Source organism: Natrix helvetica (assembly GCF_964273705.1).
Source record: "Natrix helvetica genome assembly, chromosome: 1".
NCBI lineage: Eukaryota > Metazoa > Chordata > Lepidosauria > Squamata > Natricidae > Natrix > Natrix helvetica.
In genome coordinates this window covers 144872769-144896688 of record NC_138548.1, presented here as the reverse complement: position 1 = coordinate 144896688, position 23920 = coordinate 144872769, and the positions used below count along the sequence as shown (strand labels likewise).

Genomic DNA, 23920 nt, shown 5'->3' with positions numbered 1-23920 from the left:
CTCAAACCATGGTTGTAAGTCATGGCAATTATAAAGAATGTCACCATGTATTCTGATTTGATTTTAGGATTGCATCCTGGCTTTGCCAGGCACAGCCATTAAAGTGAAAAAAGTAAAGAAAAAACAGCTTGCTGAAGGGGGATAGACAGCTCCTCTCTATGCATGAGCCAAGCTTCTTTTGTCCAGGCCAGACCTTCCTTCCCCTCCTTCTGTTGGAGAGACACTCTGCCCAATGCAAGGCAAAATAAATCTGTTAGGCAGTGCTTTTGTTCTCAGAGTGAAAAAGTCCACTCTTTGACAGCAAAAAAATGCTACTTAATGGAGAGATTCACTGGAGTTCATTTTCAACCAGCCTTATTGACAACAAAAAGGAGATTCAACCCAGTATGGGACTAAATCAACCATGCAGTATTTTTGCTATCAAAAATGGCTGAAAAAGACCCATCCTGAAACTCAAGCAGAAAACCAAGCTTGGATTTCAGGATGGACTGTTTTCACCGACTCCCAAGTATCAACCAGGCAACTGCAGCCTGCTATGTTCCCTGCTGAATTTCCTGTTGACTTTGTGGGGTAGCCAGAAGGAAAGATTGCAGATGGCAATCACATGATTTCAGGGTGTTTGGCAACCCATCACTGGTGCAAGCAGGTTGTCAAGTGCCCAAATTGCAATTACATGACCATGGAGCTCAACAACACCTGAAGGTTAGGCACTGGTTGTAAGTCCCTTTGTCTAGCACTGTTGAAATTTCAAGTGGGGTGGCCTGGGCTGGACCTCCTATCAAAACCAACTGGAACTAACTGCAAAGGAAGGGGAAGAAGCGGCACAACATTGTGCTGCCAAATCCCAATTCGCAAGCTGATCCAGAAGGAAACCATGATAAATGCTAAAGTAGGCTGCTGAGAGTTCAAGAAGAGAAAGGATGGATGCACTACCCCCCACACACACACACACTGCTTCTGCTAGAGGTCATCCAAGAGTGACATCAAGTGCTATATCAATCCCATATCCCAGCCTGAATTCTGAGTGAAAAGTACCATTGCTACTATATGGTCCCTTTAGAGCTATCCTTTCTTATATATACCCATGAAGAAATTATGAAACGCCAATTGCAAAATCTTAATGGCTTAAAAGCTATATGAAAGGCAAAACTATAATACACAAAGCAATTGTAGCAATCTATGAAGCATAAAGTAGAATGATATCTAAGTATTTTTGGAGAAATATAAATTTGAAGTCAACAAAAGGTATTAAAATATGCAGATGTTTATACTTAAAATGTTCTTTCAAGCTCAATGTTAAAATAGTAGGTTTCTTTATAGACCAATCAGGTCAAATAAGTATATAGCAGAGCAATTTTAAACATCTATTTTTTTCTTTCTTTCTAGTGTCCTGAATTCAAACGCCCTAGAGACATTGCAGTTGACTGGATAGCTGGAAACATTTACTGGACTGATCATTCCAGAATGCATTGGTTTAGTTATTATACAACTCATTGGACAAGTTTAAGATACTCCATCAATGTGGGACAAATAAATGGACCAAACTGCACAAGACTCCTTACAAATATGGCAGGAGAACCGTATGCAATTGCTGTGAATCCTCTTAAAGGGTACGTTGTTAACAAGAACTTTTATGATAGGCATTATGTGAGCCATTGTATAGTGCAAGTGCCTCTGGAATGACATAGCTTCTATGTTGCTTGGCCCTATTCTTCACAGAGAAGAAAATTACTCCTTTCTTGCCAGCTTCTTCACTTGTCAGCAAATTCTCATTAAAAATTACTCAAAATGCAAATTCCCTATGAGATCAGTAAGAATGACTTTAATATTTTCATTTAAATAATAGCCAGTTGAATAATCCGAAGGATCCTGGTAAAGGGCAAAAATATGAATATGTAGAGGACTGAAACAAACATATTTAATGCAGAAAATAACATGCAGAAGAGCAGGAAAAGTTGCTTGGGGGCCAGAGTCATAGCTCTTTTCTGAAAGGGCAGTGATCAAAGTCAGAGTCAAGACCACTGCAGAGCCTGCAATAGCTGCATTTGGCTTTGTCACAAAACTGATATTTTCTCATATATATCTGTTTTCAGTACTCGTTTCACTTGAGCCTGATTACATCTATACTGCCTTGAACTTCCACTTCTTATTACAGTTCAGACAATGGCTAGCAGCTGCTATTTAGAAACAAAATAAACCATAGCTCAATAAAATTGTCCCCTATGCCTTGGGAAAATATGTGAGATTTCGCAGATAAATGTTTAAATTCAGGGAACAAGACAAAAATAAATCTGTGCTATACTGTACACCACTCACTGACAATTTTAGAAGAAGGAATCCTTGGCCTTTATTTAGAGTATATTACAAAGTGACATGGAGAAAGAATGGCACTGGATTATTATCCTGCATCCCTAGCAATGCTAACTAGCCAGGCTTATTATTCCTGACTTCACGTCTCAGTCCTATATGAATATGTCTGACCAGGGCCTATGGGAAGTCATAATCTTCAGATGTTACCATAGAATGAATGTTTGTAAGAACATTACAGCCCATCCACAATTAACCAGAGATATTAAAATATCTCATGACAAGGTACCATGTACATAGTCTAGAGTTTATGTCTGGGCATTATTCTCATTAGTTTTTCATTTGGGTTCATGGAATAGAGTTTCTTCAGTTTCAAAGTAAAAGATAGGTAGTTTTGTGAATTATCAGAAGAACATGAATAAACTGACATATAGTAGCAGGCTCTTTGTGTTAAGTATAATGGAACAGTACTATGTGATTTGTGTTTGGGATTTCCAGCATGATGTATTGGACTGTAATTGGAGATCGTTCTCATATAGAAGAAGCAGCGATGGATGGTACTTTGAGGAGGATAATAGTACAAAAAAATTTACAAAGACCAACAGGTACAGTTAAAATTTAACAATATGTTATTTATTAATGAACTCCATTTCAGCTATTCTGAAATGTTATTCTGCACTATATTGCAACTCAGTAATAATCCTGATTCAGTGGTTTTTGTATTGTTCAATAGTTTTCTATATCCTGCAAAAATGACTTTTTTCTATTTTTTCCTCCCTTGAAGTTGCAAGGATGTACTTTCCAGAGAATCATTTTTATGTTGTTCAAATGTCACATCCAGATTGTACTTTAAGGATAGCATATCCTTGCAATATATAGACAATATACAATATATAGAACTATGTACGTAGTACTTGTTTTTTATATTTATTAATTCAGTCATAGGTATCTGTAAGAGGGATTAAGTAAATTACATAATGAACAACCCAGAGTTAGCATTTTAAGATAAGTAGCTATATCAATCTTTTAAATCAATATGATACGAAATATGCACCACAATGTTGTGACACATAGTACATGACTTGCATACTCTTCACTGTTGGGATCCAGTATAAGTGGTTGGGCAATGTGCAGTTCAGCCTGTTTCCATCATTGTGATTTGTACCTGACTGTTGTGATTGCAAAAGAAGCAATTTTAAAAGTTTCCATACACAATGACAAATAGTTACAGCTGAATTTGACCATTACATCTTTTTAAAATTTCAAATAATTTATTATCTACAGCTTTTCAAATAAATATGGTAAGCAAACCAATTTGTCCGATATTTTTACTAACCTTACAGGTTGTAAGACAGATTGCACAATTGCTGCTTTCTGACTTTTACAATGAGTAGCATACAAATAAATCAATAATATCCACATTGTTAAAGTTTGTTGTACAGAAAAATTAATATTAATATTTTGTTCAATCATTGATAATGTTATGTCCACATATGACAAAGAAGAAAACTGAAGAACAATGTGGGAAAGAATGCATTGACATCATTCTTATTTGTACAGTAAACAATGTCCTTCAGTGGAGATATAATCCTAACTTTTATAAAGCATGTAGCCATCAAAGCATTCCTTAAACTGGAATTTTACTAGGAAACCTTATTTTTTAACAGTGTAACAGAGTTGACATAACAATCTGTATATTGATCTTAGAAATCTATATGTAATGTATAAAAGTTATGCAAGGAATATAAACATAAAGTTTAAGAAAGTGAAAAAGTGACAACATGAAACAAATTACAGCTTTTTGTTAAGTACGTTTATACATACATTACAAGGAATTGTAACATTAGACATCTATGCATCCTACATATAGCTGATATTTTTACTATAGAATATTATACAGACATACATTTTCTTAATATAGAATGAAATCTTGGGAATCAGGAAAAAATAGAGAGCAAGAAATTAAAGAAGATTATGTTTTGAATCCTTCTAAGAATCAAGAAGGATTAATACAATATTGTATCATTTCTGTTTTTGTTCTTATGTACTAGAGTTGTTAGAAACAATTATTATTCTTATTTGCATACATAAGTGTTCTCAGTATTGACATAAAAGTTTTACCTATCATTTAGAGTGTATGAATCAAGTGTACTTTAAAATGTTAACAAAACAGTGGCAGATTACAAACTCTGAACACAACTCTGTATTACTGAGTTTTTTAAATGTCCTTTTGTCAAAAATTGAACAAAGTCTAAATTAAATGTCTGCACTGATCTTGGGAAAAGTTGGAGTTAATTTAAAGTACAGTAGATAACTGTAATGTTTATAATTGTTCTGAAGTGAAAATAAGATGTCAAGCGTAGCCAATCTTAGTCTGCATTAGAATTCAGTAATACTCATTATAAGCAAATTTTTACTTTGGAAAATGTACATTGATTCCACCATAATTAATGCTGAATATGAAATCAATATTGCAAAGTGAAGTACTTATTTATTATGATCAATTCATTGATCCTGGCTATATCTTCATTTAGTTGCTTAGACCTTGTAGTGGTTTTATGAAACCTTATAATATAAATTTGTAGCCAGTTTAGTTAAATAGGTGAATGTGACAAGTTTGATTTTTCTCATTACACATTTTTCTTCCTTATGCTACTTTTATCTCTTTTGTCTTTTACTGTATATTTATGATTTAAAAATATTTACATTTTTGTTTTGTTCTTTTTAGCATACATTTTAATTTGCTTAATTTTTAGGATGCATTTTCTACCCACCATCTCTTAATTTTTTTGTATTCATTTTATATTAATATCTGATTTTTCTACCTTCTTTTCATACTTAATGTGACAGAAAGCAGTTTTTTCCTAAAGTGGCATGTATTTCTGCATACCTTTCTCTAATAGATGTATTTTTTGCAACTGGAAACTGCATCAAGTCTAGAAACATGACTTTTGGTTTGCATATGTAGTCTAGGATGTATGAAGGATTGCAGGGTTTCCTTCAAATTTAACTTTACCCCTAATTTTGGTCCTCTTTTATTCCATTAATATCGTAACATCCAAATGCAAACTACTATACAGGCAGTTCCTGATTTATACCAGCATTCTCTTTCAGAGACTTTTGCATCAAGCAATTGTTAGGTATAACATCTGCATGCTCAAATGTTGCAGCCACTGTTCTTGTGCATCTTTTTGAAAGGATGGCTTTAATTATGTCAGATGTTACATAACTGTTTGTAGATTGGGACTAACTACAGTGTCCTATGGAGAAATCCAACTCTAGAAGCACACTTCTAAAATTACATGCCACCTATTATTTTGTACAGTTCTGTAAAAAACAATCTAGGACTGCGAGATTATTTTCTTATGCAGTGATTTACATTCAAATTCTTAACTAATATATTTACAGGTCTAGTGGTTGATAACTTCAGTCAACGCTTGTTTTGGGCTGATTTTGAATTATCAGTAATTGGCAGTATTCGTTTTGATGGCTCTGATTCAGTTATATGTGTTAGCAGCAAGCAAGGTAAGTATATATTTGTGTGTGTGTGTGTGTGTGTGTGTGTGTGTGTGTGTTTGAGGGTTCTGCTCAGTATCTTAGCTGTTCCCAGCATTGCACTCTTCTGGACAGAGAGCTCTAATATTCCCAGGATCTTTTGGAAACCCTCCTTCAGCATAGCAGTCACAGCTCCGAGTGCTTGTACCACCACTGAGCCAGTTTGGCGTTTGCTTTTCAAAATCCTACCTAAGTCCTTAGTACTTCTCCAACTTCTCCAACTCCTTTTGCTGATTTTGCTGTCACTTGGCACCACTACATCTATGACCATCACTATTTTCTGTCTTGTCTACTATCACAATATCTGTCATAGTATTGATTGGCCAGTACCTACCTGTCCATCTGGATCTGGAAGTCCCACAGGTTCTTAGCTCTGTTATTCTCAGACCTTCTGTGGAATATCCCATTTGGACTTGAGAGGGTCTAGTCCATACATTATGCAGATGTTCCTGTACACAATGCCAGTTACTTGCTTGGGCTGTTCAGTATATGCTGTTCCTTTCTGGATCTTACATCCTGCCACCATGTGTCTCTGAAAACTGTCTCAGAGGCCTCTCTAAAGCTACTTAGTGTCTGTTCTAGTACTGCTATGATCAGTGCTTCAGTGCTTATCATTATCTTCCATTATCTGTTGATGGTACATCCAATGCAGGATCTTGTCTTGCTGTAGTACTTTCTTTGTCTAAACTTCCTTCCACATCTGCTGCTGCCTGAGGCATTCTCTCAGCAGCATATCAATGGGTGCCATGTTACTGATGTGGACACCCTGACGTTTGTTCAGGACAGTGGCTTTGACACTCCTCAGATTCCATCTGGCCATTTTCAGGCTGGTATACAATTTCTGGATTTTGGATTTAAGGTGGAAGTCTTCGTACATTATGAGAAACTTCCAGGTCTTCACATTGGCAGCCTTCGTGTCCTTCTTGGGCCAATTCACTATACCAGCAAGGTATAGTGCATACGTGTTGATGGTGTGGATCTTACTCTTTTCATTGAGCTGGGTCTTCAGGTCTCTATCTTTTGATGATATTTAGAAGTTGCTATCTTCCTTGCCTTGTCTTTCTGGTTGCCTTATGCCTGTGGGATACCAGGTATTCATAGCTCGTCTGTATGTCTGGTATGTGACCTACTGGTAGTTCTACAGACCAGCTATAAGTACCTTGGTATCCCACAGTCACATGGCAACCAGTGCTGTGTTGACTCAGTATAGTGCCAGTATCCACAGATCCATGTTTGTGACTTTGAGTCATAGGATTTCCTGTAGTTAATTCCAATTATTTTCAGATTGTCTAGGCTTTAGGTCTTGGGCATATCTATGAGCAACTGGTGTTTTGAGCCTCTGGTATTGTTCTCAATTCTGAGATGTGCTCATATACTGGCTCATATGGGTCCTATAGCTTGGTGGCTTTGGTACCTGATAGGACTTTCCATGTTGTTGTTATTGTTCACTAGTGAGATATGAGGCTGTTTCATAACCAGCATCTTTCCTTGTGTTCAGCAGTCTGGGTAGGAGTCTGCTCCTAGCAGGTGTTTCCTCTGTGCTGCTAAGCGTTCATGTATTTTTGACAGAAGGTGTGAACAAGGCCCAGGACAGATGCTGTCCAGCAATTCATGTTCTTGATTCAATACTGGATGTCTAGTAGTGTGATAGTGACTAATTCTTTTTCTGGAATCTTACTGTGGTCTGCTCTCAAAGCAGACACTTTGCATTATGTATCTTCTCTTTTTCCTATATGTTCTTCTAGTTTTGTTCAGTTTCTACTGTGTGTGATTCTGCTGTTACTGTATTGTTGCATTGCAGTTGGGATTATACTTTAGTTGGTTCTTTGGAGAATAGGGCATTTACTTCTTGATCTCTGCTTTTCTAATATATCTCCTTATCCTAGTAGCCAGTGCTCTGAGACCCTATTAACAGTCTCTAGGGCTTTACATGGAAACAGCAGCTGGATTTTTTTTTTCAGTGGCCAAGTAGTTCCACCAGCTTATTAACTTCTCTCCAAATTGCCTTGATCTTATCGTCTAACCTCATTTTCCGGGGCGGTGGGAGTGAGGGGAGATATGTATTGCTTTTCATCTTGATTGTGTAATCAACCACCTCCAGGATTACAGAGGCTGTAAATGTATTCAGTTTATTGGTTTGTGTTTGTAAGGATTCCTGTGAGGGCTCTATTAGCATCTTCTAATATACTATCTGAATATATACTTCTGCACCAAGCATTGGTTGACATTGAGCATTGATCGTGAGGGTTGACTGTTTAGCTAGTTTACAAATTTAATAATTACAAATAAACAAATTAAAGTAAAATCACTAGAGATTTTTAAGGAGAGATTGGACAGCTTTTTGTCCAGAATGGCATAGGGGCTCTTGCCTGAGCAGGGGATTGGACTAGAAGACCTCCAAGGTCTCTTCCAACTCTGGTATTCTGTTAGTTTATCCACGATCTTATACCTCATATAAACTTCTGTGTTTTTAATGTATGGAGTGGCAATTTCATTCCACTTCAGGTGTTGGCTGCACATCTACGTGCTCTTCTGGGTTTTCTTGAGTCCAGGATGTAATGTATAAATAGCCTATCTGGTTGTGAGAGCAGCTTTCGCTTCACTATGCTGAAACATTGGGTCATTGGCTGTTTCTCAGTTAGTGTGGGTGTAGAATCCTCTTATGCTTCATATATCATGTCTCATTACGTCTGCTGTTCTGGTAGCATTCCGTCAATTCCAGGTTCTTTTGTTTTGTTTATGCATGGTTTATTCCCATAGCCTATTTATTGTCAGATTGTCCTGACAACATGTGATACAGATCTTGTGATGCTTCTAGGCATCATCTGAACTATTATGATTCTCCTAGTTTATGACTCTCATATCTGAAGTAGGCAGGTGAAGAGCTAGGGAGTCTTTGCCTAAGGACCCCTACTGGTAAGGTGTGATCATTTTCAGTTGAATTGTACAGTTTATATGTTGTACTAAAGCTGGAATAAAATCAGAAGTGAGTTATTTTGGTCTGGTTTCTTTACATCTCAAATGCCTGGCATTTTAATAAGTGTGTAGAGTTTTTATATACACTGCATGTGTGTGTGTGTGTGTGTGTGTGTGTTTGTGTGTGCGCGCGCGCGTGCATGTGCATACTATTCATATCCCCAAGATCTGATTTTCTCCTAGAGTTTTTTTAATTTTTTCCAAATTGAAACCAATTTGAAGTCTGTGAACTAATCGACAAAGTATGTTTTAGGGTTTATATGATAAAGTACTTTGGCAGCTTTTGATACTTCTGCAAATGTATTAGAAAATGATAATAATTAACAACTTCTTTATTTAAATTATTTTAGCTGAGGAAACTTTCTGTAATGTTAAAAGCTAATTCAGATTTTCCATGCATTATGCTGATAAGAACTCCCTGTTCAGAAGAAAGAAAATAAATATGAATAGAGATATAAAAGAGTTGCCCTTTTCGTTGTGTTGAACCCTAAAATAGTGTATGATGAATTCTATAGTATAATTATCAGTTGAAGGAACTTCATCTGAAACTTTTGCTGGATAGGAAGGATACTTATTTCCAGTGGAGAAGTCACACTGGATTCCTTATTTTTCTTGTCAACTTTATCAACTCCAGATACTGTTCATAAAACCAAAATATCACTACAAAAATACCAACATTAATTTACAGTATATGTTGGTACAGAAATGTCACATCCAAATGTAAATTTGAGTTTATTGCTCAAATTGCTTACCACTTCTTATCTGAGAATCTGCTCATGTCCTTGTATTTCTTTTTACTTAAGGCTTACTACATCCTCATAGAATTGATATTTTTGAAAACTATATATATGGAGCTGGACCTAAAAATGGTGCATTTAGAGTGCAAAAATTTGGCCATGGTGCCGTAGAATATTTGAACTTGGAGACTGATAAAACAAAAAGTGCCTTGATTTCACATCGCTACAAACAAATACACTGTGAGTACATTTTATTACTTTCAGGCGGGAAAATTTAAAATATTTCAATATTCAAAATAGCATACTAATATATATATATAACTTATTCACGCCTTCCCATGCATTATACATTAGACTTCAGGGACTTAGTAAATGAGCTATTTTGGGGAACTTGGGATAGTATTAGGAATAAAATAAAAACTATAGAAAGATCAATTACTGGGCTTAATAATAAAATATTTTGTAGTAGAACCTTTACTGCTGAAGGCTGGAGACAAATTGTTGGGAAAGAAATCATGAAGTAGATAATGACACAAAATGTGGTATATTTTCTTTTTCATCATGATTTATGGAGTAGACCTCAGATAAATAGGTATAAAAAACAAATAAATAAAATGAAAGCAGGATCACTAATCTGACTTCATAATTTTCCCAGTTTCTAACCGGATGTCTTAACCACTACATGAAACTGTTTCTTGTATTTGAGTTTATTGCTCAAATTGCTTACCACTTCTTATCTGAGAATCTGCTCATGTCCTTGAAATGAAATGAAATGAAATGAAATGAAATTTAATTTGTTAGCCGCACCCTCTCCGAAAGGACTCGGGGCGGCGTACAATAAAACACATACAATATACAGATATATACAATACATATACAAATACAAATAAACACATACACATACATGTACCTGGAGGAGGTAACACTCATAAAATATATATAAAAATAAAATTAAATAACTATTTAAAACACCCTCAGTTAAAATTACAAAATTTAAAAAACCCGTCAGGAGCAATAGGATAAAACTATGGTTGAGCCAGGCCAGCTAATTGGAAGAGGTGGGTCTTGAGCTTTACACGGAAGGAGCGGAGATCAGAGGTAATCCTGATATCAGGGGGGAGGTCATTCCACAGGGCTGGGCCCGCCACAGAGAAGGCTCTGCTCCTAGGCGCCGCCCTCCGACACTGTTTGGTGGACGGCACCTGGAGAAGTCCCTCTCTGTGCGAGCGAATTGGTCGTAGGGATGTATGGGGCAGGACGCGATCCCTTGAAAACAGAGGATCAGGATTTGTCTAAAGTTGTTCCTTTTTCTTGTATTAATGGGCTTGGGGGGGCAGGCTCAGGGCTAAATCTTAATGTCTATACTATAAGGGCCTTGTTTCTTATTTCATTATTTATTTGAAAAATAATTCATATTATGCTTCTTTCTCTTCTCCTTCCAAATAGCACTCAATCCTTGTCTGCAGTTAACCTGTGAGTTCCTGTGTTTACTCAACCCTTCAGGTGCAGCTTGCATATGTCCAGAAGGAAAGACAATATTTAATGGAAAATGCAGTGATTTGAACATGTTAGGTGGGTATTGACATTTATTTAAGAACTTAATTTTCCATGAAGTAATTGTGGGTGAGTGAATAATGCTAAATTTTCAATTTTTATATTTCTTTCAATATCAGAAATTTAAGTAAAGGAATCCATTTGAATATTTTAAAAAAAATGCAGAATGGTATTAATTTTGATTAGTATTTGACTTATAAAACCTTGGCTTTTAAAGTTAAATCTACCTAAAAGTTGTATTCTAATATCTAAAATTCCCTCCCACTAAATTTACATAATTTAAAAGACATCAGCACCTCTCAATGTTGTTAGTCATTTATATACTATACTTCTGCTGTTCTACAATGAAAAACCTCAAAGCAGCTTACAGGATACATAAACAAAACATCCATAGCAAGGTTAAAACCAATCAAATGAATCACAACAATGATAACAATAATCATATCAGTTGCCACATATAAATATAAAGACACAAAGTTAGCAAAGAAATAAAGATTGCAGTTTACTAATATGACATTTGAGAGTTGCATATCTAATATATCTGGACATTATCAATTTTGCAAAAAAATATCTACTTTTGTTATGATGCTGGTACAATATTCTAATTCAACATCAGTGTACAAATCTGCTGTACCAATTGCATTAAGATTAAATTTGCGAAAATAATTCACAAAGGAAGCTGGCACTTATATTCATAGCTTTAATACATCAGGGTCCTCTACAAAACTTGGTGACTTTCACAGCTCAGCATGCCAGTTCCCCATAATCATTCTCGTTACCACTGATTCCAATTGAAGTGTTATCTGTATAGGAAAAATGTTAATTCAGAATACTTAGGAGAGACTTCAAATGAACTATGTCAAGGCTATTGAAGGTTAGTGCTACTTCAGTGTTTCAACAATGATGTTTTGCTTATACCAATGTGCTGCATGACTTACTCAGTTGAGTGCTTTGCAGAACTCTACTAGTAGCAAGGCCTTGAGATGATTCAGTCAAACATGTTGTTCATATGAATTCTGAGCAACAAACAGGACTGAATGGCTGCAACTGATTTTGTATTCATTAATGTTCTTCTGTGTTAACAGTTTGTTTATTCTGGCTCTTTATTTTCATTTCCTGGATGAACAATGATAATGATAATCATTTCCTGTCATGACCTTTGTGTTTATATCTTACCTACAGATGAGACTTGCAACCTGGCTTGTGAAAATGGAGGTAGATGTGTTATAAATGAAAAAGGTGATCAAAGATGTTATTGTTGGCCAAGTTATTCAGGGGACAGATGTGAAATTAACCATTGTAACAATTATTGTCAGAATGGAGGAACATGCATAGCTTCGGTTCTCGGTAAATATATATATATATTTAATTTTCTTTATTTATTGTAGACAATGGAAAACAGTTATTCTATAGTTAATTATTACTATTAGTCATAAAATTTCATGGGATTGTTACGACTAAAGTATAAAGCATTAAAAGCCATTTGATTTTTGGTTTTCTTCTAAAAAAAATGATACTGATATATGTAGAAAATTTACTAGGAATGGCTTCCTTGTTTTCCTTGCAATGTGAGAGTGTGGAAACCACATCTAGTGTTAAGGGTTATATGGCAGGTTTGGAAGAGGCAATTCAATTCAGGCACCCATTTTTCCTCTTACCAACCATATGCATACTGAGAAATTTCCAAAGATTTACAGTTATTCCTTTAAAAAATGCATAGTTCTGATCATTAGATCTTTACAATCTAGCTACCTGTTCCATAAGTTATAAGTTAGATAATTTTACATTGTTTTACAGTGGTCAATGACTGTAAGAAAGACTTTTATTTGATTTAATAGTCCTGTGTTCCATGATGAAAATGTTAGCCTGCTTTAATGCCAAATGGGTCATGAGGGGCCAGTATAATTTAAAAGGAATTCTTGTGTAAGGTAACAAAATGAGGTATTGAACTTGAAGAACAATATGGTGTTTCTACCTCTCTTCAGAAGTGTCTCATAATATTAAAGACACATGAAATGATTTCTTAGAAGCTGATTAATTTGGCATATTCAATAACTCAGTGCAGACAAAAAAACCAGAATGAGATTGTATAATAAACTGAATGTGCTCAGACAATCATTAAAACAACACGAGGCTGCAGCTCTTTTTAATGTACAGTTGACTTCAGGATTCAGATATCTATGTCAGGAGATGTGAACATTAATTAAGAAAAAAACAAAGGCAGCTCTGTAGCCTCTCATAACAGAAATAGAAAAGATTGTTCTTCACATCAGATTAGTGCTTTGGGAAAGAATTGTAACAAAGAATTAGTGTCTCTTAGATAGGATGAAGATCCTCAAAAATGGTTGAGATGTGAAAAACTGTAAGTTCCATCCACATTTGGTGTAACTTTTAATCTTTTAGGTAGAGAACATACTGCCAAAGTTACTAGTCACTGCTTGTAGAACAGGACAAAAGTTGACAGCTAAAATATTCCTGCATCAGTAGTTTTATGTACTGGGTTATACCCTTAGATCATCTTAAAAGAGAGCTGAAATGCATGTCATCCTAGTGAGTTTTCCCCTTCATTTACTAAATGATTGCAAAAGCAATTTTTCATTAATAACCTGTAACTGTATTGGCTGGCCAATAAAGGTTGAAGGAGGATTTGGGTATAATATTTGTATTTAAAGCTGTACTGAGTTGGGCATGTTAAGAGGCATTATTCCAATATTGAAGAATTTTCCAACTTTAAGTACTGATAGTATTACATGCAATCCATTGACAGCTATACTTTTTCATCTACTGTTGATAGTAGGTGCTACAGGTATAGGTGCTTAGGCCTTAATATTTTTCTTACTCCACAGCAGTTTATCAAGTAATTTATCAAGTAAATTATTATAATTTATCAAGTAAATATGTTGGAAGAAAATATACAAGAGCTTCAGTTAAAACATTCCAATGCTGCTCCTGTGTTTTCACAAAATGTTTTTGATTGTAGATTATTTGAATTGTAGTTCAAATAATTGAGTTTTATATAATTATTTTACAGCTTTATATCCATAAGTATTCTTGGTAGCCATTATCAGTTTAAAGAAAAGGATATCAGCTTTAAGTTCCTACCCAGTTACAATACGCTAAATCTTCCCATTTTGAATTGGATAATGGATGGGGATTAAGAAGGAAGGGGCAGGGACTAGTAATAATGATTAGATTAAGATACCAAACAGCTAAATAGCTGAAAAACATAATTCCGATAATGATAATTTTTATTTTATGGCCTATTTACTTATTTTCCTACTAATAACTTTCCCAATTAAATGTAAATTAAATTGCAGAATGATTATTTCAACTAATTATTAGTGGTACAATCCTCAATCATTACAATAAATGTTGTTTAATTTTATTATGCCCTGTTTCTGAACAAGTTCAAATGTTAAATCTGTTTAATTAGTACATTTATGTTACAGCCTTGATACATTTTCAATGCTTACATTTTATTGGATGATATTCTTCTTAAATTAAGTTGCACTGTGCTTTATTTTTCTGTAAGTTGGAAATTGGTCTATAAATATACTATTATATTATTAGTATTGGTATTTCTAATTATTTTTTTAGGAAAAAAATAAATTCACTGTAAGTCATTATTTGCTGCATAAGGAGATAAAAAAAACTTTAACTTTTAGATTATTGTCTACACAAATATTAATTAGTTGAATAAATTCCACTGCAAACTGTAGATTTAATCATTGTTTTCTTATAATTTATGGTATTGGGATATTTTAGTGTGGATCATATGGATAGCTTTAATTAAAATGTGTGCATTTTTTCAGATTTAGTAAAATAATATCTGAACAAAGAAATGTCATCAATTAATTAAAACATACATATGGAAAATGTAATTAAAACTCAAAATAATTTGAGCTATTTTCAAACTAAATAAGTTATTGTAATGGATTTTAAAGAAATAAAAAGCATAATCAAGGGCTTTGATTTATAGATTGTCCTCATTCAGCAGCTACCTCATGTAATAACCAATTGCAGTATGATGATGATGGAAAAGTAAGTTTATGACCAATCCTTGCAATTATGACCTTCACAGATCTCTAACACAAAGGAAAATTGAAATAATTGCTTTGCTTAACAACCGATTTGCCAGTCCAAATTATGGTAACTAAATAAGGACTACCAGTATATGTGTTAAAAATATTTATAGATGTATATATTTATAGATGTCATATGATGCTGATTGATTTTTCTAAATTGTAGTATTCATATTATCAGTATGAATAAGAAAGGTGTACATAATTAGAGCTATCCTATCAGATATTTCATTTTTTCTTTTAGGAAGACCTGCATGCATTTGTACACTGGGGTTTACAGGTCCAAATTGCAATAAAACAGTCTGTGATCACTTTTGTCAGAATGGAGGAACTTGCAGTGTCACTGCTGGAAATCAGCCCCACTGTCAATGTCAACCTGAACATACAGGGAACAGATGTCAAGATTGTAAGTACAAAATAACTGGAGTATAATTAGCAAAAATCAGAACAGACTTGCTATTTTTCAGTTTTTAAAAGCAATCATTTGACAAAATACTGTGCATCCAGAACAAAACTGTATAATTAAGAGCAAAATCACAAGAAAAGTTCCTTTTCTCAGACAAATATAATAACAAAACAGACATGACATATTATTTTTTTTTTATCATAATGCTTTAATAATGTTTGTGTGTGTGCAGTGGTGGGCTGCAAATTTTTTAACAACTGGTTCTCTGCCATAATGGCTGAGTGGGCATGGTTGGATGGTCATGGCCAATTCGATGTCACTTACGCCTAAGGGCACTTCGCATTGCCCGCCCTCTCATGACCGTAGGGATGCTGCAACAGTTGTAAGTTTGAACAACAGTCATAAGCCACTTTTTTCAGTGCGATTGTAACTTTGAATGGTCACTAAATTAACTGTTGTAAGTCAAGGATTACCTGTAAAAAACTGCAAAAAGATTCTTTGCTTGCAAAAAGCTGCCCTAAATACTAGTCATTAGATTAAAAATGGGGGAATACTCACTGAAGATCAATTAGTCACAGCCGTCATGGAAACCTAAACCATTCTGTCTGAATACCTTCTTTTTCCTCAGCAATACCTGCAATCTGGAGTTACAAATCAGGCAGGTTGCCAGAGCAGATTGAGGAATTAAAATAGTTAAAATACAAGGATAACTATCAGCAGCCAAGTTACCATTGCTCATAAAATGAAACCTTTTAGCAGAGAGGTCATTTAAGCTCTCCAGAAAGTGGGTGGCCATATTTGGGCTACAAAATGAGCTAAAGAGACAAATTAACAAATTAAGATCTTGAGTGAGGGCTAATCCCATTCTGTCTTTGTTCAGACCTTGCTGCAGGGAAGTTTTGCCTATGAATATAGCTATCTATCTCTTTATCTCTTAAGTGCTGACATCTTCTGTGGGCTATTAAGGAAGGTGGGAGCTGTTTTCTGCCTCTAAGAAAACATGTTTCTCCATTTCTCATTCATGGAAATATATTCTTCCTTTTTAATATTTCTTAAAATATTTCATTCTTCTCGGAGATGGGTGGGTGATAACTTTCTACAATTGGTTCCATGTTGCTATGCCATATTATCATGAGAGAAAACTAAAAGAAATTGGAAGGAGGATCCACTTATTATCAGTGAGCAATCATCTGCCTTGCCCACTCCGAAGCAATGCAAGAGACTTCTGTCCCAAAAGTACTTTTTCAAGAGGCAACTGAACTTTCTGGAAACCAAGAAAGGCCAGTTGCCACTTGGAAAAAGCACCTTTGGGACAACCATGACCTGAATAACTGAAGAATCCCCATAGACAAGAGATTCCTGTGCTCAGTGAACTGACAAAGCACAGTTTCCTATTCCCACCCAGGACAAACAATCCTTAGATCCATTTGCACCACTTACAGATACCAGAGTGCTCTCACTCACCTCACAAGATATCCTTAGGTAATCATCCAGATTTAAGGAAAGATCACATGCCCCCACAAAGGCAGTAAAAAAATTAGACAAAATGCCAAGTTTGCATCTCAGCCATTTCTTCTATGACTATGCCAACCCTTCTCTAAATAGCTGTTTCAGCTGTGTTGGAAGCATACTCCAAAAAGCTTAAAACAACCCTTTAACAATCTTTAAGAAAGTCAATCCCCAGGAATAAGAGTATCACAAAAAAACTCCTGGCGGGAGTGACTCCAGAGAAGCTCGGTCTACAGATAGAAAGGCTGCTAAGGCTTACAACATAATAAGCTTAACCTAGAGGCAGTTTCTGAAAACACTGAAAGCAGCAGGGCAATTAAGATAAGGATTAGGCTAGAAATACAGGAATACCAGAATGTTTCCTTCCTGCCTCCCTTGTAGGATTAGCCCTGTAAAGTGGGAAAAGATTTCTTCCAACAATCGGTTCTCCGAACTGCTCCGAAAATTAACATCCGGTTTAGGAGAACCGCTGGCAGCCCATCTCTCTCTCTGTGTATAAAAATTGCTTTTATTTTGAACCCCTAGAACTCCTGAAACCTGTATGGAAAAAACATTCTTTAACAAAAAGGAATAAGAAAACATTAAATGGCTAAAATGGTCCAAACATTTTAGAACCAGTTCTTGTATAGTATATCTGCAGCTTTCCTTTTGTCTGCAAACCTATCTTCTCTTTTACAAAGACAAATATTTGGAGGAGGGAAGCAAACTCTAACCTTCTTATTGGCCATTATTACACACAATAATGTCTATCTCATAAAATACAAGATAGTTGCAACATTAACTGCAATAGTGTCTGCTCTAAATAAAAACCATAAAACAGGATTACAAGGAGATTGTCAGCTTCTGGAATATATGTATGTTTGTGTGTATGTAGATATATATATTGCAAACTCTGGTGATTTAAATACCAAATGCGAAAATAGGCACTTAAAACAAACCACTAGGAAGAACAAATGCATCAGCCATGTTTTTGCCAATTTTCAAAAGTGAATACATATTAATAATATATTGTCCGGAGAATAATAAAAGTTTCCAAACACAAGGGTGTGGGTGGGTGCGTGCATGTGTGCCCATGTGTGTATTCTCATTAATTCTGCATTAGGGTACACAGCACACCTGGAATGCAGTTCAAAGAATAAGTTGGTGTCATAATGAAAAAGTAGCAAGTCCAGTCCATCCAGAAAAACCTGCCTACATTCATTTCCTCATCATCCCATCGCCTTTCAAAGTAAACAACATCATGCAAAGTACAAGAAAACCTTAAAAAGAAGTAAGGAGAAGATAATGTCAGGAAATAAGAAAAACTACATATATTTCTGTACTTTCAAAACATATTTACTTACACTGCCCTTACTACATTGCATTTTGTTCTTTAAATCCCTTAGCATTCTTCTTGCCAATCTTATTTTCACTGAACCATATTTTGCCCGTCTTTTCCTTCCTCTCCTATTTATATTTAATATGTTATAGTTCCATCTTCATTAATACAGTTTGGGGAGTAGGCAGTGTTCTTACATATCCACATTTGTATATGTATACATGAATATCTGAATGCATGCACAAAGCACCAAGGTTTACATAGACATACTGTACCTACAATAAATGAGCCTCAGGCAAATGTTATATCACAGAAATAAAAGGCTTAGCTTTTTCTTTCACAGAAAACTTGGTGGTACTTAGATCATTCAGGAAGTGGAAATTCAATCGCTCTCTTTAGTGAAACTGAGATTGTAGAATATAGTTTACACTTGCCTGCCTTCTTCAGCCTTCTAAATAAATTGCAGCACCTATTGTTTGTTTTTGTTTGTTTCCTTTTTGTTTTATTTTGTAATTGTGAACAAGAATTGTGTTAGCATCCACTTGCTTTAGATCTGAAATCATTCTTCGATGGTTGGGGAAGGGGAAAAATGATGGCAAATGTTCAAAAAAAAAATCCATAAAGGAACATTCTTATGATTTAAGAAAAGTGTCTTTAAAAAAATGTTGACAAATTTTTGTCTCATTTTGAATATTTTTAAATAATCTATTAGATTATGCCTTTGAAATGAATAAATATAGATGTGTATATGTGTATATGTTCAGCTATATATGTGTCCTATAAAGAAAATCTTTGATAACTTATTAAAATAGTTATTGATTCAATCAATTTATTAATATGCTTATAGTATGCTTATAAGATAATTGTGATGTCTTATGCATGTATATGTGTGTATTCATTGCAGATATTTGCCACCATTATTGTGTTAATTCTGACTCTTGCATCATTGCTGATGATGGCAGCATAGAATGTTTCTGTCCTCTACAATACGAAGGTGTAAAATGTGAAATAGACAAATGTGTAAAATGTCATGGAGGTCAATGCATCATAGACAAGAACAATGATGACATAATGTGCAAGTAAGTTAAAGCTGTGATAAATCATGTAATTGAATAGCTGGAAATGTATATATTTTTTTACTGCAGCAAAAAAAAAAGTAATCAAAAATCTATTACATTCAGTATTGATAATTAATTCAGTAGATTTAATGAAATTAGATAGGGAATTTTGGGTGTTCTCTGAATAGTGTACCTTAATGTACAATTTTCAGTAACCATCTGCTCTGTTATAAAAAAATATGTGCATAGACTTATTATTGTGGGAAAATATTTTAATTATACATTTTCCATATTGTAAATGTCCCATAGTAATTAATTTGCAGATTAAAATATTTATGTTTTGCCTTTCATGAAAAATTAATTAAATATATACTGCATATGACAGTTTTAACTGAATGGAAAACTAAAAGGATAGAGAAAATCAAAATGATAATTCCAAACACACATCTATACAAGAGCATTATTTAAAATGTAGTGCACTTTGCTTCTTGAATTTGTTAAGAAATCTACCAGGAATTTAAAATTTAATTTAATGTCATTTTTGGAAATTCATGCTAATATCAGATTTGTGTCCATAAAACTGAAAAACCAAATATTACTTCCAATTTTAGAAGAATTATTGGCCCCTACTAGCTATTGTAGAATATATGAAGATCACATACCTGGATAGTACATTTTTCATTATTTTTTCCTTTTTTAAAAAGTTATTTTCTTTTATCAACAAGAATAAAATACAAAACAGAAAAGTAGAAAAAGGAACATCCAACACTAAGAAAAAAATATTATTGTGTACAAAAAAGAAAGAAAACCTTAAATGTCAAATATTATCATTAAACAGAAACATTATCATTAAACATAAATATAAAAACATTAAATATTTTAAAAAAAATATTTGGATTTTAAAAAATCCACCCCGGCTAGATGCTGAAAAGTACATTTTAAAAAACCTGATAGGTTCTCCTCTCCTTATATAATGTGTCTACAAATAGTTGTAACCTTTCCTACTCTTTTTTTTAACAAAACTACTTTATTAAATAAATATTCCAGTTGAGGAAGTCTCTGTCCAATAATCAAGTCTATCCAACATCTAATCATAACATATATGTAAAAAAAGAAAAAAAAGTCAACAGATTAGCCCAACTATTACACCAATCATCAAATCTCTCTGTTCACCATCTGTTATTATATTTAACATATAGAAAGTCCACACATGGCTTCCAGTCTTCTCTTATAAAGTTATCTAGTCCAGGGGTCCCCAACCCCCCAATCCATGGCCCAGTGCCAGGCTACAATCCATTCAGAACCAGGCCGGGGAAGTGGTAGGTGAGCACATGCATGTGCACACATGTGCAAAGCTGCATTTGTGAAAGTGCACGTGCACACAAAACCATTCCTTTTCTCCCTCCGAATCTCCACCCCACCCCCTCCCAACTCTCAACAATTAGCATATCTTTTCATTTCCAATTCCATGTACAATCACAAGTGCAATCCTAACAGCAGTCACCATGTAAAAAAAGTGTCCCAAACTGTTTTTTGATAATAATACCTAAAAGAAAAGCTTTGGATTTAATTCATATTTATATTTTCAATGTTTTCTTTATTATCATTACTATGTTTATCTAGTATTTTTTAACATGTTTACAAGACCATCACATATGATAAAATGTACCTGGATTTTGATTACATTTCCAACACTTGTTAGAAATCCCTCTATACATTTTTGCTCCTCTCTCTAGGGTCAAATACCAATGAAACATTTAATAAAAAATTTGTTTCAAACTCTAATTCCAAGTAAATTTTAAATCATTGGTCCATACGTTTCCCCATTATCTAGTGTTATGTTATACGTAAAAAAAATCGGCCATTTTACCATACAATCTTTGACATATTATTCTTCCAAATTCATCTTAAGTAACTTTTATATGCTTTAGCAATCAAGTGGTCATCTCCAGAACATGATATCTAATTCAGATTTAATTCCTTCAAAAACAAAACTTTTTATCAAGCTTAAATCTTTCAAAAATTATATAATAATTACACAAATCACAAACAAATCTTCATCTACTAGTTGTTTTCTGGTTATCTTAAGTCCCCCTTTTTCAAATACCAATAAATCCTGATACATCATCCATTTACATTCCAATAACATCTCTTTTCTATGTAATGCTTCATGGAGTGATATTCAAAGTGGCACTTTGTCAGCCAATCTTTTATAGTTCCACCGTGCATGGCCAATTGATTGCCTAATGATATGATTCTTAAAACCAAGGTTAACATTTACTTTGTCATATCACAAGTAAGCATACCATCCAAATCTCAAATCAGAATCTTCAATTTTTAACAACCTTACGTTTTTCAACATTATCCAATCTTTTAAACATACCAAACAACAAGCATCATAATATAATTTAACCCAGACTTCCTCTTACTTTAGCATCCTGTAAAAGCTAATATTTAAGTCTTTTTTTTTCAAATAAATTTAGATATACATCACCGGTGTCAAACTCACGGTGTCATGTTGCAATCACATGATGTTTTGTGACGTTTTTCCCTTCGTGGAGCTGGAGTGGGCCTGGTCTGTGCATGATACATCCAACTCACAAGCCGCCAGTTTTACATCCCTGATATATAATATCTTTCTGCCACTGTTTAAAAGAAAAATATTTAATCAATATCGGTATAGTTCTGGAATAGAAGCAACATTCTAGGAAGTACATTAATTTTAATTACTGGAATTCTTCTCATCAATGACAAATCTATTGTCATTGATGAGAATATTTTCCTATCTGATTTTATCTCCTTCCATATTTTAACATAATTATTTTTATATAGCTTAGAAATTTTATCAGTAAGAATCAGCCCCAAGTACTGTACCTTTTTCACAACTTTAGGACCAGTTTTAATTTCAAATTTCTTCTGATCTTCCACGTTCATATTCTTGGTAAATATTGTCATCTATTTATTTTTAAGTCCACCATTTATCCAAATATTTTAATCTTCCTCACAACATACTCAATATTCTGTGGTGGGTTTTGCACAATCAATTATTTTCATTACTTCTGCATTATTAAACTATCACTGGAAACCGATATGGAAATCATTCATACTTCTATTCCCTTGATAATAATTATTAGTGAGATAAAATGTAAATATATATGCCTTTAAGTTATCAAGATATTAAAAGCAAGTAAAGTTATTGTTTCTGGTCACTAGAATCACTCATCTAGTACTAAACAACGAAATTGTCAACATCTATTATAACAACTACTCCCCAAGCTAAGACCTCTGATCTTGCTGCATAGTTTGTTGAACATGGCAAATATAATTGATTGAGTAACCATGCTAAGATGAGCAGCCTGTAATAGCTTTCTTCATTAACCAAGGAAAGTAATTTAACATGTTATTAAAAAAAATAGAATGAAGCACCCCATTCATCAGCAATGGCATTGTTAACAGTGACATGTTTTCCTCCCACAAATCATAGCTGCACAAATGGAAAAATTGCATCCAGCTGCCAATTATGTGATGGCTATTGCTACAATGGTGCAACTTGCCAGTTGGATATAGAGACAAATATACCTGTCTGTCTGTGAGTATTATGAAATAATTTGGGCATCTTTATATCCACATGATTCCTAATGCCACTTTGCCAATATAATTTCTTCTTTCAGAGTGATGCTGTGATAATGAAATTTTGCTGCAGGTTTGGCTTTGGTTTTGACAATTGTCAATGGTAAGGATAGGAGAATGGCACACCTAACTACATGATACTATTTCTATGTTTAATTATTATATAGATTGCATTGTTCAAAGATAAATATATTTTTATCAACATATTTATGAATAACACTTGCAATGTTGCAGAAATAGTATTGTACTAAGGAAGCCTTTAAAACTCAAATTTTAAATTAATTCTTAAATCACAGTTATCCAAATGATGTGACCTTTTGATATGTAGTCTTTAAACATATATTGCAATTGTGTTATGGTAATTATAAAAGTACATTTCACTCTTGTAAATGGTTCTGTATGAAATAAGTCTAAACTAAGTATCCTAATTTTAATGTATGTGAAACATGTCAATGTCATTGCCCTTAGAATGCTCATTAAAAGAATCCATAATTGTTTTGTTATAAGAAAAGATTGTCAGATATTTGGATGTAATGATATTCTTCTGAATGCATCATTGCTGGGTGATAAACAAATGTGTTTATTTATTACAAATTATTCAAAAACTAAGGAATGTAACACATGCTTCCATGAGAACAGATTATATTTGCCTTCCTCGGGCAGGATCATAATTCTAATATGGGTGCAGTGACAGCATATGGAATTATTAGCTTCCGTCCTTTGTCTTGGATAATAACCTGATAAATTGGGGCACTATTACATATGGAATGTCAGTGTACTCAATTGGT

At 34.1% G+C, this 23920-nt stretch overlaps 1 protein-coding gene across 1 annotated transcript in view; it reads left to right on the top strand.

Moving 5' to 3' along the window:
• Positions 1 to 23920, top strand: part of LRP1B (LDL receptor related protein 1B) — a gene marked incomplete at its 5' end in the record, with an annotated part of 698113 nt that overhangs the window by 653359 nt on the left and 20834 nt on the right. Inside the window, 9 exons of the mRNA XM_081955361.1 lie at positions 1387 to 1610; positions 2806 to 2912; positions 5716 to 5832; positions 9642 to 9815; positions 11022 to 11147; positions 12312 to 12476; positions 15456 to 15617; positions 19349 to 19523; positions 22987 to 23091. Coding sequence (XP_081811487.1) covers positions 1387 to 1610; positions 2806 to 2912; positions 5716 to 5832; positions 9642 to 9815; positions 11022 to 11147; positions 12312 to 12476; positions 15456 to 15617; positions 19349 to 19523; positions 22987 to 23091 — 1355 coding nt within the window. The remainder of the gene's footprint in view (positions 1 to 1386; positions 1611 to 2805; positions 2913 to 5715; positions 5833 to 9641; positions 9816 to 11021; positions 11148 to 12311; positions 12477 to 15455; positions 15618 to 19348; positions 19524 to 22986; positions 23092 to 23920) is intronic.